General features: G+C 44.4%; 1 protein-coding gene across 1 annotated transcript; it reads right to left on the bottom strand.

Annotated features, from left to right (window-relative positions):
* Positions 1 to 418: 418 nt before the first annotated feature.
* Positions 419 to 7,216, bottom strand: EIF5 (eukaryotic translation initiation factor 5). Its single transcript, XM_079700084.1, has 10 exons — positions 7,105 to 7,216; positions 6,913 to 6,994; positions 6,442 to 6,614; positions 6,067 to 6,178; positions 4,909 to 5,051; positions 4,489 to 4,647; positions 3,972 to 4,133; positions 3,480 to 3,644; positions 3,028 to 3,162; positions 419 to 2,617 (listed from the first exon to the last, which is right to left on the bottom strand). The coding sequence occupies exons 1-10, from the start codon at positions 7,174 to 7,176 to the stop codon at positions 2,528 to 2,530; spliced, it is 1,293 nt and encodes a 430-aa protein (XP_079556210.1). The 5' UTR covers positions 7,177 to 7,216; the 3' UTR covers positions 419 to 2,527.
* Positions 7,217 to 17,098: the final 9,882 nt, after the last annotated feature.

Raw genomic sequence — 17,098 nt, 5'->3', positions numbered from 1 at the left:
CTGTAGCAATTCACTAGATGAACAAACCTTTAGGAGCCCAAATAGTACCTTGCAAGTTCATTAACCTCATAGAGAACTTCAGAAACATTCCTTTCTTAACTAAGGCTAAATGCTATAGCCAGTTATTTAACTATACACCTGACACACCTGAAGTCCCTCATCAACACCCAGGCAAGATTTTAAGAAACGGGATGAAAGCAGACTTTTTTGGTTTGTAATCAACTTGAGTTACAGAATAAGAACACGAGATCTAAGGAAAGCCACTGTAATGAGCAACATCTGTTTTGTGAGTAGGGGGGCAAATGCAGAAGGAAACATCCAACACAAATTTGAAGCAACAGCTACAAAAAAGGGCAGATTTCAATGCTTCAATTTTAAAAACAAAAATTTAGGTTAATATTAAAGCAGAGACAAAAAATAATTTTAACATTGTTTTAATCACGTAACATAGCTGTTTCAAACAGGAAGTTTTAAGACAGTTGAATACAGCAAAGTGAAAGATCACTCTATTAGGATAGCGGCTATGAATAAACTCCTTACTATGTGGATTTGAATTCCACTGAAAGTTTGGCACTAGACTGAACAGTGGTCTAAGCCAAAATTTTCTCTTTAGTGTTTAGAAGCCTTGTAAGTTTTCCTTCAGACTTAAGGGGGGGGCGGGAGGAAGAAAAAGGGAAAAAAACCCTCTAGAACAGAACCTCATTAGCTTGATAGTGGGTACGCTGAATGCAACTTGATCCCCCCTAAACAATTCCAGATAATGGCAAAAATTTAAAACCTGGGTGAGACATGAATTTGCAAAAACCTCTTCTCTTTGGTGCGACAAAGCACATTCCCTCCAGGTAGGTATATGGCTCTCCTTCAATCTCATCAAAATCTATCAAGAAAGGAAGCTGGAGACCAATTTGTACCTCTCCAGTAAGACTGCCAGGGTTTAATTTCTTAAAATATCAAGCTAACAAGGTTTTATTATACCAAATGCTTATATAATTTCAATGTGAAAAAAACTTACATACATTTGTTAAGGTCTCATTGTAATCTGTGAGATGGATCACAAAGAAGTGAATGATATAAGCCAGTGCTCCAAAAATAATTCACTCCACGCATTTTGATTCCCATAGTGTACTTTCTGTGTAAATCTGCATCCTCAAGATGATTTCTCAGATGCAGTCATAAGCCCTTCTATCAAGTGAGTTTACATCAGCAAATTGGGCAAGCAGATCACAAGTTATTTCCAAATCTAAAGCCCAGGATGGGCTGGGTCAGGCCCTAGTCACCTGCTTTCAGTTGCCATCATCACAGACTTCCTGGGTATCTCACAATATTCATTGTGAAAATAAAAAACACCCCAAGTCTTACACCAAAATATAGGCTCTTAGAAGTATGCTTTTAGCTTTTTTTAAAAAATAAGACATTTTGGGGGGTGGGGGGAATCTAAGATATAGTTAACACTTATTTTGGCAAGATAGCAATAAAAACCAAAAAAGTATAAGCTATGTATCCAAATGCAGAAGTCATCAAAGAACCAGTTTATCAGGGGAAAAATCCACACTGAACAAAAGATACAGCATGTCTAAATATTTCGAAATTGTAATTTGAATTAAGAGTAAATGCTGAAAAATTATGCTCAGTTTTTGCTAGAGATCAAGTGTACCTTTTCCTGCTTCCCCCAAATAAAATCGTAGAGCTTACTAATCACTCCCCAAAGTTTCAGTTTTCTCTCAGTATAAAGAGCTACATACACATAATAAAATGCTTATATGTTAATGTAGTAATTTCCCTGGCTCATCCAACGTGCAATGCACATGACTTCAAAGACTACAATTTGGGGCAAGTATAGAAGAAATGAAAAAAAACACAATTCAAGTTTCAAAATCTGTTCTTAAATTATTTATAGGACACTCAGGTCATTTTAACATCTCAGTAAGATAAAGGTGTTGCACTGTCATTTGATTATCAGTCCACCTTGGCATGGGAAGAATGTACATTACCAGATGCCAATCTGAGGGACTAGAAATAAGACTTAAAAGTACTACATTTCTTAATGATTAAGGTATTGATAAGCTTATGTTCATGTTCTGCCGAGACCTCTTTACAGTCTCAGCACCTAACAGTATCTAACAGGCTCCAATAATCCTATCAGATTAAATGATGGTGCAACATTTTTTAAAGGAGCCAATTATTTCAGTTTACCTAAGTCATTCAGAGCCAAAAATCTGAAGAACGACCAAAATCAAATCTTTATTTTTATAATTGTATAAATGTACCCAAATGTGTCCACCAATAAATTTTCAAAAAGAAACATGCTGTAAATAAGCAAACTACATCTGCTCACTGATATGTGTATGGACTCCCTAGATGTCTTGTTGGGTTTAAATACAGACCACTCACAGCAATACATTTTTAGTAGAAAGTGTAGCATGACGTTAAGCCATTTTAGCTTTTGCACATACGTGTTGCACTTCTGGCTGATGATGCAGAAAGATTCTCAGCATTACACTGCTAAGCTGGGCTGCACCCACCCCCTTTAAATGGCATCAATATCAAGGTCATCGTCCTTGTTGTCAGACTTTACAGCTTCCACTTTCGGTACACTGGCAGTCTTTGAATACACCACCTGATAAAACAAAGATTTTTGATTGTAAACCTTTATCCCAGTAAACCTCCTTATAAAATAAAAACAGTAATAAGTCAATGGTCAGCAAAGGACAAAAACTACCTAGAGACAGCCATTATTCTTCATGAAAATGTGTGTGTATGTAAGAACTAAGTTAGCCCTCCGCAGCCTGACAGTACCTTATTTTTATGGATGATCACCCCTATACTTAGGTTAAATAACCTCTCCCTTTGGAAATTCAGACAATGTTTATTTGGAATCAATGTCTGGGGGTAGGAGAGATTTCCAGCACCTTTTCTATTAATGTGATTACTTTCCAAATTAAGAGGCTGTATTACCCAATACTGGCATTTTATAATTCTCCAACACCCACCACTAACACTGTATTTAACGATTTCCCCGGCGTTTACCTCAATGTTCTCATCTTCATCATCATCTTCACCACCGGAAGATTCTTCCTCTGCTTCCTTCAACCATTTTATAAAAGGTTCCGCTTTGACACGAATCTCTTTGGCAAGTTCTTTTGAGACATATTTCTTAGAGGCCTAAAAAGTGTTCAGTATAATTTTCTTAGTTCAAGGAATTTAAAATAATGCGAGTCATTTATATAATTGCCCAAACCCATCTCTTTGAGGGGACTGGACCACATCCTAATCTTGACCCCTCAGCAGAATAAATGTATTCAGCACAAAGTATTAGAGAGTGTAAGATTTTCTAAAACCCTTACTAGAAAGCTACCATGATGAGAATCACCCTACAGGTTTTACCAGTCAAGCATGTACAAACTAGGTATTAGTAGTTAACTACTTCCAAAAAAGCCCCAATACTTCTAATCTTAAAGAGCCATTTAAATATTCCCCACCTTTTCTGACCAGCTAATGATGACTTCTTCCTCCAAAAGGTCTGCATCATACATCTCCTTCAAGATATGCGGAATCTTGGAGATGAGCTGAGCTTGATGCATTGCTACCACACACTCCAAGCCATGAAGAAGGTACCGTTGAGCTTTTTTGTTGTTGTGACAAAACTGCAAATAAATATCTCAGCATTAACAAGCTTTCTTAGATGCTCTAAGTTGACAATTCTAATATATGTTCTAAATATATTTATTGCCTTAGATATTGTTCTTTGAAGCCATGGCCCTACAGCAGTCGTTCAACAAGGTCAATGCTTAAAGATCTCTAATTTACTTCACGTATAAGGGACTACATGCACCATTTTCCAGGTACTCCCATTCCTGTTAAGGTAGGTCAATTATCTCCATTTTCAGGATGACAGGATAAACGAGGTTAAATCAGTTATTTCCAAGGTCACACAGCTGTAAAATCTTATGAATCTAGAATGATTCGCTTACTCGTAAGAAATGGCGCCTGTATTTCTTAATTTGCTCTCTAATTTTCTCATTAAAAAGAACTTCAGTCAAAACAAGAGGGCCCATGGCTTTTACATCCAGTCTTTCTGCTTCAGCTACAATTTCTTTGTCAGATGAGTCAATAACACCCTCTTCTTTCTTTTTCTGCAAATAAAAGGAAGCAATTCAGTGAGATGGAGGCACATTTTGCTCTAGAGATACCACAGTCCCTGCTCTTATGAACTCTTCCCCTACCTAATTCAAGAAGGTTCTAGGACTTCTAAATACACACCTGCCAAAGACAATGCCTGGAACCACCCTCAAAAAAATTTCTGAACAAATAGTAGTAGTAAAGGTGAGACTTGTATTTGAGTATTTCAAAAGAAAGCATGGAAAAAACACAACAAACTACCTGCCAAGTACCCAGCTTAAAGTAATATCTAACAAAGCTCAAGAATGGGTAGAAGCTGACTTAGTAAGATCACAAAATGTTTAACTGCTCTTGAAGCAAGTATTTTACCTTAACAAAATCAAATAGGATATTGACACGCTCTTCAACAGTCCTTTCCAAATCATCACTGAGGGTTAAAACTTTCGCGTGGTCACTGATTTCATCCATTCTTCGCCTTTGAGCTTCCTCTGTTGTATCCTCCCCCCAATCATCATCTTCCTCTTCTTCCTGTTTTAAAAAACAAAACTGCTTGGCCAAAAAAAAAAGACCTTATAGGTAATAAAAAGAAATCCCAGTTTTCTCGTCAAGTTAATAACATCAACTTCCCACTAAACTTGTGTTCACATTAGTTTAGTCAACGAATAGCACCTGGAACCCAATATACTGACATATTGTTCACTGAAGAGCAGTTCTTTTCTGCTCACCTCAACCAAAGGTCACACTGTACATAATTTTAGTGCCCACCACACCCATCAACCTTGCACTGACCACAGCATGCGGAGGACTGATTTCATTGGGTGGTGGTGGTGGTGGTGGTGTCTCACTGCTGGACATGGAGCCATTTTCCTTGTCTTTGCCCTTTCTATTTTTCTTTTCCTTCTCTTTCTTTCCTGTACCACTATCACTATTCTCTATAGGGACAAAAAGGAAATAAAGTTTAGTACCGTAACTTATATTACACCTTGTCACCCATCGTAAACATTTAAAATCTTGCCCTTTTGCTTTGAAACCCTTCCCTCAGAAAACCACACACAGAATGCTACCTATAATTCTAAAAGAATCCACAAATCAAATTCATCCACTGTATTTCACAGGTAAGCAACTCAAGCTGAGAATGGAATGTCCCTACCTACCAGTGGTATTAACTATTGGGTAAAATTAAGACAGAGTGGTAATACCTCAGAAGACCAGGTAGTTAAAGTGGCACTCACGACCCTCTCCTTCCATCCCTCATGAAGTTAAACGAGGGTATTTAACTGCACTTTAGCCAACAGCTGGAACACTGTTTAAGCCTATATAACGGCTTGTCTCACGGAGAGGAGAACACCGGAATAGGTTAGACTTTCTTGCTATAGCAAGCTCAAATTGTGTCAGAGTTTTGATCATCTGCCACAGAGTGTTGCTTGCATGCTCTAAAACCACTTTAGCTTAATGAGCAAAGACCCGCATTTACAAAACAGTTTTCCGGAAGTCGATCCTTTACTAGGATCCCATTACAATTTGTTTTACAGTATTTCATACATCCTAAGACAGGTCTTGAAAATCGAGAACGTGGTAGAGTTTAATTGGCAGCCTGTACTTCACCTTTAACAATACATAAAACAGTACATTTAACAAAAAAGTTCAAAATTCAGTAAAAAAATGGCACAATGACTAGAAATTTCCTAAACAGTTGACCTTTGGACAACACAGGTTTAAACCACACAGGTCCATTTACATGGAATTTTTTCCTCAATAAATACACACTACAGTATCACACCATCCACGGTTGGTTGAACCCTGGATGTAGAAGGCTGACCCTATTGTTACAGGCAAATTTTCACTTGCGCAGGTATTCAAAGGTCTACCTCACTCCAGTTTTACAGCAGTAAAGAAACTTCCACTGTTCCCAACAATCAGGTGCTCTCTGCCAGGAGTTGCACTTACCAGGTGGGTTTTTGAGGATGAATGTGCACAGTTTATGATGTGTGTCAAGCATGCCTCGATAGCCACAGGCTTTACAAGAATTACCTATTGTTTGTTTCTTTGGATTGACATGCTGCCAAAAAAGCAAAAATAAGTTATGTCAACCATAACATATGAGTAAAATTCTGTGAGGAACAAAATATGAAAGGATCTAGCCATCAGAAGGCATCTAAAACACAAGTCTAACATCAAAAGAATTTTTTTAAACATAAAATCAGTATGGAAATACCTGCAAAATTTGATGTTTGCTCTGCCTTCCCGGGAACATAATTTGCTGACATCAAAGAAACAGATACAGTTTTTTCTTTTACTGACAAAAACCTCAAAGGCACTCACCAGATCCGTTTCAGGATTCTCACACTCAGGACAGAGAACAAATTTTTTAATGAATCCATCCAACATGTCTTGCAGCTTATTCGCCTCATGAGATCCATTGACAATGTAACGGTCATTCTTAACATCAAACTGGGTCTGTGCTCCCAGTTCACAACCAAAATATTTGGTGGGATCTATTTGGGGAAGAAAGTCTGACTCATCAGAGTTACAACTACATCAACCTTCGGCTGATCACCCTCATTCATACAGATATCGCTCTGTATTTTTAAGTTGCTAGATTCAAAAAATATGTTGCTCAGATAGTTTTTTATACTAGTAACAACTAACACATCAGTGAGTTTTAAGCCCAAATTTCCACTGGACCCAGAAGTTAATCAACATACAATTCAGTCAAGATTTTGCAGACCAGAAATCATCACGTTTATGTCAATAAAATGCCTCTTTAGACTTCTTTCAGGAGGCATTACTTACACGTTGGAGGCCGATTAAGCGCTTTGGCTACGTCAACCATGTTGACTATAACTGTCTTGATTCCATTTCCTTTGCCCTCAACCTAAAGGAAGTAAGAAGTTTAATTTTGCGCGTCTACCCTGGGAGAAGCAATCTTCAATAATCTATGAAAAGAAGTTTAGGACTTGCTACTAAAATGAAGATGAACATTACCTTGGCAATCAGACGGGGCATCTTGTAGCGATAGAACTGGTCTGACACGCTGCGGTTGACGTTGACAGACATTTTGGCTTATTAGTGGCTTTATCAATAAGATGAAGAGATCTTTGATTGCAACTTTTTGGTATCCTCTGTCTGGAGAAGAAGGGATGACATAAACGACTGCAAGAGTTCTCGGTCTCTGACATGAAAAATTTTTCGCCACTGAGGCTGTAAGCTTCTTGCTTGTGTGCTATGTTTCCCCAATACAGGTACCAATGGCTGCGCAACAGCTCTGAAAGAGAGAGAAACAAATCCCCCACGTTTAACGCGATTCCTGCATTAAGACACCTCCCTGTCCGTTCCGTTTAATCACGCCTAAGGCTCCAACGTTAAAAGCATCTGTGTTATGCAAAAACCAGCTCTCAGACTCACGGGACACCTGCAGCAACATAAAAGGCCTCCATTTGGACGAAGATGTGATTCTGGGAGACACCAGACTGAAACGACAACCAACTACGGCGCTTCAGCTGCTCTGGGTTTTTATCCGACCAGTCACCACGTCAACGGTCGGCTTCGGCCGAGGGGCCGTGTTTTAACGACCGCCGAGGAACGAACACAGGCCTCTCCTCTCCCCAACCCAGCCCGTGCTGTCAACAAACTTGTGAAACATCCCTCGACGACGGAAGGCTGTACAACTGTTCTTCACGGTCAAGCCGCGCCTTCGGCAGCCAGGGCTTACTTCAGAGCCACCCGTCCCCAAATACACCCACGGAACACGGCCTCGCGGGACGCCCGCCCCGACCGCGACCTCGTCCCTTCCTCTTCTCTACGCACTCGCACCGGCAACCTTCGCTCCCGTGCCCGCGCCCGTCGTTCCCTCCGGGGCTGTCAGGGCTGAGCCGGCGGCCCCCGCGAGCCGGGCGCGGCGGAGGCGCAACGTCGCCAGCTTCCCCGGCGCCCGCGGCAGCCCCGCCATGTGCGCCGCCCGGCGGGGGAAACGAAACCGGCCGAGGGGCGCCGGCTCGGCCGCCCCCGCCCCGCCGCGGCAATGACTCAGGAATGCAGCAATTAGGCCTGAGTCAGCCCCAGGCGGCGGCGGGCCCGCGCGGCGCGCTCCCGCGAGGCCTGGGTGGGGGTGGGGTAAGGCGGGGGCGGGGGGGGGTGTGAGGACAGGAGGGGACGCTGCGCCCAGCCCCGCCGCCCGCCCGCCCAAACTGCGCCACACACGCGCGCTCACAAACACGCGCGCGCGCGCGCGCGCGGGTCACGCGGCGCGCCGCCATCTTGTGCGGCCGCCATCTCCCCACCGGCCCGCCGACTCACCGTTTTCGTCAAATAAAGACATAAACCCAACGCTGCTCGCCCGGGACTGGGATGAAGTGAGGCGCGCGCGAACCCGAGTCCGAGGAGCGGCGGCGGAGGCAGCGGAGGCAGCGCAGCGAGCAGCGGCCGGGCCAGGCGCCGCCGAGCAGCGGGGAGGGGCTGTCCCAGCGACGTCCGGGGTCCACACCCTTCAGCGCCCGGGGCCTGGCGACCTGGCGCGGAGAGAAGGCGCAGTGAGCCGCGGGCGTCGGGGCGCCTTCCCCGCCAGCTAGCGGCCCGCGGGAGTCGAGGGGGCGGGGAGAACGGGGGAAACCGGGCGCGGGGCTCCCACCCCTCCACTGGACTCACCTCTGGAATGTTCTCGCTGTGACTGAACAACGCCGCCGCCGCGCTCAAGCTACCCTCGGCCCCAGCGCCCGCCCCCCGCGCCAGGCCGCACAGCCCATTGGCTGGCCGTCCACCCGAGCTCGCTCGTCATTGGCCGGCATTCCGCGTCAGTCGCGTCTTTCCCCGCCCCTTCTGCTTCCTGAGGCTCCGCTCGCCGCCTCGGCCCGCCTACAGCCCTGCATCCCGGCTTCCTTCTCTCGCTTTCCCCTCCCCCGCTTTTCCCAGAGGCCTTCGCGGGCTCGCGAGAGTGGGCGGGCCGCGGCGGCGAAGCTCTCCCGCTGCTTCGCGCTTTGTCGGTTTGGGTGCTCGAGGAAGATGGCGGTTGCCCCCCCCCCCTCCCCCGCCTGCTCGGCCGCGGCGTTGCGGCTCCCGAGGCCGCGTTCCCGCACCAGTTCCCGCGTCGGGCGGGGGAACTCTCGGGGGTTTCTCTCTGCCCCTTCCGTTCCTTGGGGACGCCCGTCGTCGAGTCTTGAGAAAAAAGTTGCTTTTCCTCCCCACTCCCCTAGGCCTGGGCAAAGGGCGAAGGTTGGAGGGCCTGGGTGTTTCATCTCTGGTGCCGCCTTTTATCCTCCGAAGCTCAGGTGTGCGTGGCCGCGGCGACCGTGACTCAACCGCCCGCCTCGCTCCCTCCCCGGCGCCCGGCCTGCAAGCCTAGCTTGGCTGGTCGCTCACGTCCACCCGTTTTCTAAAGAGGAAAACACCAAATTAGTTCGTAACTCCGGGGCCTCCTGAAAGCGATCCTGGGGCTGGGGGAGGGGGTCCTCCATGTTCTCGTGCTCCACCGTCACTTTGCTGAAAATAAGCCTCACATCAGGTTACCGTTTGTGGAAGCCTCTCCAGTGTTTACAAAGTGACTTCCTTGCCGGGCAAAGGATAGCCGAAAGCAGGTGTTCCTAACGAGGTTCCAGTGTATTCGCTCGAAAACGATTACTATTTACAAAGAGTCTCTCATATTTTAGTTCTGTTCATGTGATTACAGAAACTCGCCAATTCTTTCAGCTATTTATATTTTGTGTAAAATTTCGGTTGCGACTGTAAAAATGCACTGAGTCCCCTCTGAAATGTGAAAACATACTTGACTCTAGAGCAAGAGCCAAATAACTGAGCGGTTGGAGCAGCGTCCTGAGCGGCAGTGTGGTTTCCCGGGCCTGGATGAAATAGCGATGTTACTGAGGACAGGGTGAGGTGGATACGGGGCTGACCTTTGTTTTACAGCATTCGAATTTGCAAGGTTAGAATTGAAAGATGTTTTGATTTTTATCAAAGTTGAAGATTAGTCTTCCATGGTTTTATAAGCTTTGCAAACCACTTAAAAATTGACAGTGTCGGCTCCCCTGGTGGCACCATGGTTAAGAATCCACCTGCCAGTGCAGGGGACACGGGTTCGAGCCCTGGTCCGGGAAGGTCCCACATGCCGCGGAGCAACTAAGCCCGTGCGCCACAACTACTGAGCCTGCGCCCTAGAGCCCGTGCTCCGCAACAAGAGAAGCCACCACAGTGTGAAGCCCGGGCACTGCAACGAAGAGAAACCCCCGCTCGCCGCAACTAGAGAAAGCCTGCATGCAGCAAAGAAGACCCAATGCAGCCAAAAATAAATTAATTAATTAAAAAAAAATGGACAGTGTCAGTGGGGAGAATTAATCAAAGGGATGATCCAGAATTGAGAGAAGTGATTTGTTCATTGCTGCAGGGGCTTTTGTTGTAATCACACAGTGTATACGTTGGTGTGTAATCGTTAAACCAAATGCATAATGCTTTATGGGTACCCGGGTTCCCGTCAGACAAACTAGAAAGATAGATCCCAAACGTGCTTCTCTGGTTCTCGCTGGGGCTTGTCTTAGCCGTATTGAAACTGAGTTTTTGCATGGCTGCAGACAAATGACATTATTTTAGAAACTTGAAAATATGGACATGAAACTACCTGAGGTTAGAGGCCTGCTTCCACAGAAAAGTGTTTTTTTAACAACTAAATACAAAGTGATCACTTTTTTGGGTAATGTTTGATGGCCTCATATTTAATTTCATTAAAGAAGCTTGTACTAATTTTAACTTTAATTTTTAGTATGTGTACCACTCATTGTGTCTAATCACGGACAACGTTTAAAAACTACTCTTAAACATAACCATTTGTTGAATGCTTCTCATAACCTAGGATTTTCTAAGTCCTTTGAGTGCACTATCTTATTTACTTCTTTGACTCATGAGGAATTTTTATTCCCATTTTACAAATGAGCAAACTGAGGCTTACCGGAAAAAATTAAGCAACTTGCCCAAGATCATACTAGTAAGTGGTAGATCTAGAATTTAAACCCAGATCTGTCTGATCCCAAGGCCTGTTCCCTTAACCATTATATGACACAGCCTCTCCAGATGAATATAACCATAAATAAAAGTAGGCAATTTGCATGTGTAATCCCATTTAATTCTTTAACAATCATGAGGGAATGTTGTTAGGCCCATTTTACAGGTGGGGACAGAGACTCAGGAAGGTTAATTTTCCCAAAGTCACCTGTCTAGTAAATAGTTGACCGCGTTTGAACACTAGCTTGACGCCAAGCTCATTGCACAATTCCACCTCCCATTTCTGGGTCTCCACCACTTTTGGCTGCGTTATTTCCCCCCAACCAGGTGCTCACAGTTTGCTAAATAATGGGTACTTGGTGCTTATGAAATCCTTGTCAAATGAGTGCCCGAATTAATGCATTTCAGGCAACGTCCTGGACGGCAGATATGAATAGCTACCGAAAAGGTAAGTTATTAAATTGGCTTTACGATTGTTTAGTTACTGGTGTCTGTGAGTCTCTTTAGCATGAATTAGCCCCCGTAAGCAAGATCAAGTCTGTGTGGACTGAGAACCTTGTGCTTCTGAGCTGAGGGCCACTGAGGGGACCAAGGCATTGCCCTCTGTGATGGGCCTCCCTCTATAACATCCCTCTCTCAGCTCTCTCTGACCTCTAGCATACTTTTAAAGCTGCGCGCTATTAGTTACTTAAGCTCCTGTCTCCCCTACTTGAGGATGGGCTACAGGGGATATGCCCCGTTCTCTTTCTAGCACAAGCCTGTAAGTGTATGCATAGGCAGACATCTGAAGCTGCTGGAAGGGAACTGAAGGTTATCTGGTGAGTACAGAGGTGGTGAAGGCTGTTGGCTGTGTTGAGGACTAGTGTCCTAAACCGTGGTAATCTAATGCACCACATCAGTAAACATTGCTGAATTGCTAGCAGCGAGGATATAGGCTCTGCCTACGTCGCAGGCCCTGCCCAGGGGGACCACGTGTCAACAAGCGGTGGCTGATATCTTCCTGGTGGACACCCAAGTGAAGCTTGTCCCGCTCCGCGGAATCGCTGACCCTCTGGGCAGGCGTCTCCCTGCCTTTGTGCCTGGCACCACCCCCACCCCGAACCTCTGGCATTCATGGCGCTTCATTGTAGTTGCCACTTCACTTGTCCATCTTCCTCATTAGGGTAACTAACTGGCAGACAGGAAACTTATCCTTGAGGAGAACCAAGGAATTTGAACTTTGGCTGAGGACTAGGGACCTTCAGTTGCAAAGGGGACAGATGCCTCTGAGGAAAAGAGGTATCCAGGCGAGGGGTCACTGGGGACAGATGTGACATCTTCTGCCTCCCAAGTACATAACTCTGACCGCGTCTCTCATGTGTCATTCCTTGAAAGAGAGAAAAAAGTGCAAAGTGGTATCAATTCAGTAGATGATGGAAAAATGTGGGTGACTCGGAGAGCAGGCCCTGCTCTTGAACTGGTTGTGCCCTGGTCACACACAACACCTCAGGATGGGACAGTGACCACACTGGTGGCTTCTGGCTCGCCGCAGGTCCTTTCTTCAGGGAAGCAAGGTGGGTGTGTGCCGAACTGGACCCTCACATGCATGATTCTAGTGGCAGTGTGCTGTTGTGGTCCTACAAGGCGTGTGCGCTCAGAGGGCTGGAAGGGGCCCAGGAATGCCCTGCAGCTGGCTCTCCCGCTGAGACCCTGGGTTCCCGCTCTGATTCCTGACAGCCACTTGCAAACCTTTGTGAGAGAACATCTTAACGTGTTCCCATCTCTGCCACACACTGTCCTCTTTAGCTGGCAGTCTGGCACAGTGCCAGTCAGCTCACTGAGTGCGGATGGGCCGTGGCCTAGGCCTTGTAATCAAGCACTAGACCCACGCCCCAAGGAAGCACATTCTCGGCTGAGTCAGCTGCCACTCTGGGTAAACTTGCCTTCTACGTCTAGTTTTTGTTTTGTTTGTTTTTTGGGTTTTTTTGGCTGCACCCTGTGGCATGTGGGATCTTAGTTCCCGGGACAGGGATCGAACCCGTGCCCGTTGCAGTGGAAGCACAGAGTCTTAACTACTGGACCGCCAGGGAAGTCCCCAGGCTAGTTTTTGACAGCAAATATGTATGGTTACCTTCTGGGCTCTGTGTTTCTTACAGGAGGCCTATGCTGCTTCTCTGTGCATGGCCTGGTTTTCCTAAGCCAGTGGTTCTCAAACGTGGGTGAGCATTAGAATTCCCGGAGGGCTTAGAAAACATAGATTGCTGGGCCCTTCCCAGACTGGGATTCAGTAGGTCTGGGTGGGCCCAGAATTTAGATTCCTATCAGATTCCCAGGTGCTGCAGGTGCTGGTGGTTCCAGGAAACACTTTGCCATAAAGCCAGGAGACCATGTGACTTCGGAGTCCAGGGACCTCTTTTCCCCTCACCAGAATCTCAGTAGCTTTCTTTTGAGATAGTCCACATACCGTAATTCAGGCAGGCTGTCTGTGAATTAAAATAAGTAAAGAAGAACAATATTGATGCCCCGTGACTGCATTGCAGCAATGGTCACCAGGCCTAATGGTGAAGTTATGGGACTGGCTGTCGGGAGACTTTGCGTTATACTGACCACGCCCATTAGAGTTATGATAATGGTCCCAATGACATTGCATTGCTGCCGGAGCCCTGTCACCTGAGTTCTTTATAGGCATCCTGACACTTCAGGGGGGTGGCAGGTATGCATGTTACCCCCTCCTCTGGTGGATGGATAGAGCGAGCCTTGGAGAGAAGATTTACCCCAAGGTTGGGGTCAGGTGTCCTTCCTCCCAGCTTTAGGGCTTTTCCCACATTGTAGGGACTACTTATCCTGCTTGATGCATCCAGGTTCTAGCAGTTTGCTTCTCCTCTTTTAGTCGGATTTCAGTGGCTCTGTGCTCTTCTTCAGACACTTCAGTGGGGAGGTGGGATCTGAGGGCTGAGGATACATTTTCCTTTTGCCACTCATTTTCTTTTTTTTTACTATATTAAAATTTTTAATTCTGTTCAGTATAAGTCACCATACACAAAATAAAGAAAAACAATGGACTGTTACACACACATAATAACACACACACACACACACACAGTCTAAAGAGATAGGAAAGGATTAGTATTCAAAATATACAAAGAATCTTCTACAAATCAATAAGAAAAAGCCAAACAACCAAATTAAAAAATGGACAGAGAATACTAACAGTAGGTTTACAAGAGAAGAAATATAAATGGCTAATAAAAATAGGAGAAAATATTCAGTCTCACTAAAATGGAGTGTCCACTTTGCCCAACTATCAGCAAAATTTTAAACTCTGGCTTTGTCAGGTGTTGACCAGATCATGGAAAAGTACAAACTATTATAAGACATCAATAAGTGTATAAATCTACTGAATGACATTGGAAATTATTCTAGCAATGACTATCTGTAATCCAGAAATTCCATTTCTAGGTATATATTCCAGAAATATGGCAAATGTACAGAACAAAAAATTCATTGTGGGACTTCCCTGGTGGTCCAGTGTTTAAGAATCTGCCTTCCAATGTAGGGGATGCGGGTTCGATCCCTGGTCGGGGAACTAAGGTCCCACATGCTGCGGGGCAACTAAACCTGTGTGCCACAACTACTGAGCATGTGAGCCACAACTCAAGAGCCTGCGTGCCGCAACTACTGAGCCCGCGTGCTCTGGAGCCTGCGCACCACAACTAGAGAGAAGCCCGAGCGCCACAACGAAAGATCCTGTGTGCAGCAACAAAGATCTCGTGTGCCGTAACTAAGACCCGACACAGCCAAAAATAAAATAAATAAATAAATATTTTTTAAAAAGTTCATTGCCTCATTGTTTCTAAAACTAAAAATGGGATTTCCCTGGTGACACGGTTGTTAAGAATCTGCCTGCCAATGCAGGGGACACAGGCTCGAGCCCTGGTCCAGGAAGATCCCACATGCCATGGAGCAACTAAGCCCGTGTGCCACAACTACTGAAGCCCGTGCACCTAGAGCCTGTGCTCTGCAACAAGAGAAGTCACCGCAATGAGGGGCCTGTGCACCACAGCGAAGAGTAGCCCCTGCTCGCCGCAACTAGAGAAAGCCTGTGTGCAGCAATGAAGACCCAACGCAGCCAAAAATAACTAAATAAATAAACAAAACAAAACTAAAAATGAAGTTCTAATCTAAAATATCCATCAATACAGTATGAGCTAATTAAATTGATGTATATGAATGTATTGAAATACTACATGGCAGGTAAAAGAATTTACATGATATGAATATGCCTAAATCTCAAAAACATAATGTGGAATAAAAAACAAAATGCATATATATATATATATATATATATATATATATATATATATGCAAAACATTATGTAATAAATACATAGTGTCTAATTTAAATATAACATGAGTGTGAAGAATAAACATAACACCCATGATTGTGGCTGCCTTTGAGATTAAGGAAGAAGATAACAGTGTCATTACATATTAAAAAATGATTCATCTGAATACTATCTTTGTTCTTTCATGAGTAATGTAAAAGATCTGGACAGGATCAACAGGACAACAGGATATTGAAATATGTTAACTCTACATGGGGATACATTGATATTTAATGTATCATTCTCTATAGCTTTAAATATTTTAAAAATATTTGATTCTATTGTGCAAGTACTTATTAGGTACCAGCTGTATACTCAGTGCAGGGCTAAGTAAAGAAAAAATAAGAAAAAGAAAAGAAATTTTCACATATTGAGGTATGAGAAGTCATTCTGGCTTATACTTGAGTTAACTTGAATTTTATGCTGAGTAGAACAACCTGTTTGTGGCCTATCAAACATACACTGTATATCTGCTTTAATTATTAAAGAAAAGTGTACACTGACCAGAAGTCATGAATGTCCATGTTAAAAATAAAGATGAAATGCCTCTCTTCCCTGGACGCCAATGCTGGTCCACTTGTGATGATAAGACTCCCTCCCCAGGTGCCAAGGCCATGCTGACTCACTGTGTACGTGCTGATCTGGTCTTTTTTGAAAGCTGGAAGGAATGTATCCCTGACTTGTATGATGTTCTTTGTTCTGACAGGACATAAAACTGTGCTGAAAACCGTGCTTCTCCAGAGCAGTTTGTCAGAATAATCTGGGAAGCTGGCTTCTGAGCTGTGGTCCTCAGTTTGGCTCAGATGAAACTCTTTTCTATGCCTCTGGTTATTTATTGGTTATTTTTGTCCATGTTACTTGGCATAGTCAGCAGGATATCAGAAAAACGAACCTGAGGTCACCTGGAGTCTACTTTGGACCAGCACTTGGTACCAATCACGGTCCCTTGAGCCCCTGCATCTTCACAGCACCCTTTAAGTGATTTGGTGAGTTTTTCCTGATATCTGGATCTCCTCGTATTTTTTTTTTTTTTTTTTTTTTTTTTTTGGCCACACCATGCGGCATGCGGGATCTAGTTCCCCGATCAGGAATCGAACTGTGCCCGCTGCAGTGGAAGTGCTCAGTCTTAACCACTGAACCATCAGGGAAGTCCCCTGGACCTCCTTGTATTAAGTGATGGTCCACAACTTTTTTTTTCTAATTAATTTTTATTGGAGTATGGTTGCTTTACAATGTTGTGTTAGCCTCTCCTGCACATCTTGGAGTCTTAAGGGGGTACCAGTACATCTCCTACATGAAGAAGACCTAGAGGGAATTTCTAGGCAAGGGATCTAGAGGAAATTTCCATACAGGAAGGCCTGGAAGGAATTTTGGAGTGAAGTGTGTTGGCTGACTTTTTTTTTTTTTTTAATGTGGCTTAAAACTGGAAATTTAAATTTAATTTTAGACTTGCACTTTATAATAAAATGAATCTAAAAGAAAGGGGGAAATTGTGTTTCTAAAGCCTATCAGCTCCCAGACAGGGAGCCACCCACTGGAACTCCAGCTGGCTTCCACAATTCGTATGGAACCAATACTTGCAAGTACTTCTCTAACCCTAAAATGGCCAGGAGGAAACTTTTCTGACACTC

Source organism: Hyperoodon ampullatus, assembly GCF_949752795.1.
Source record: "Hyperoodon ampullatus genome assembly, chromosome: 3".
Classification (NCBI taxonomy): domain Eukaryota; kingdom Metazoa; phylum Chordata; class Mammalia; order Artiodactyla; family Ziphiidae; genus Hyperoodon; species Hyperoodon ampullatus.
This window is presented reverse-complemented; position numbering and strand designations above follow the sequence as displayed.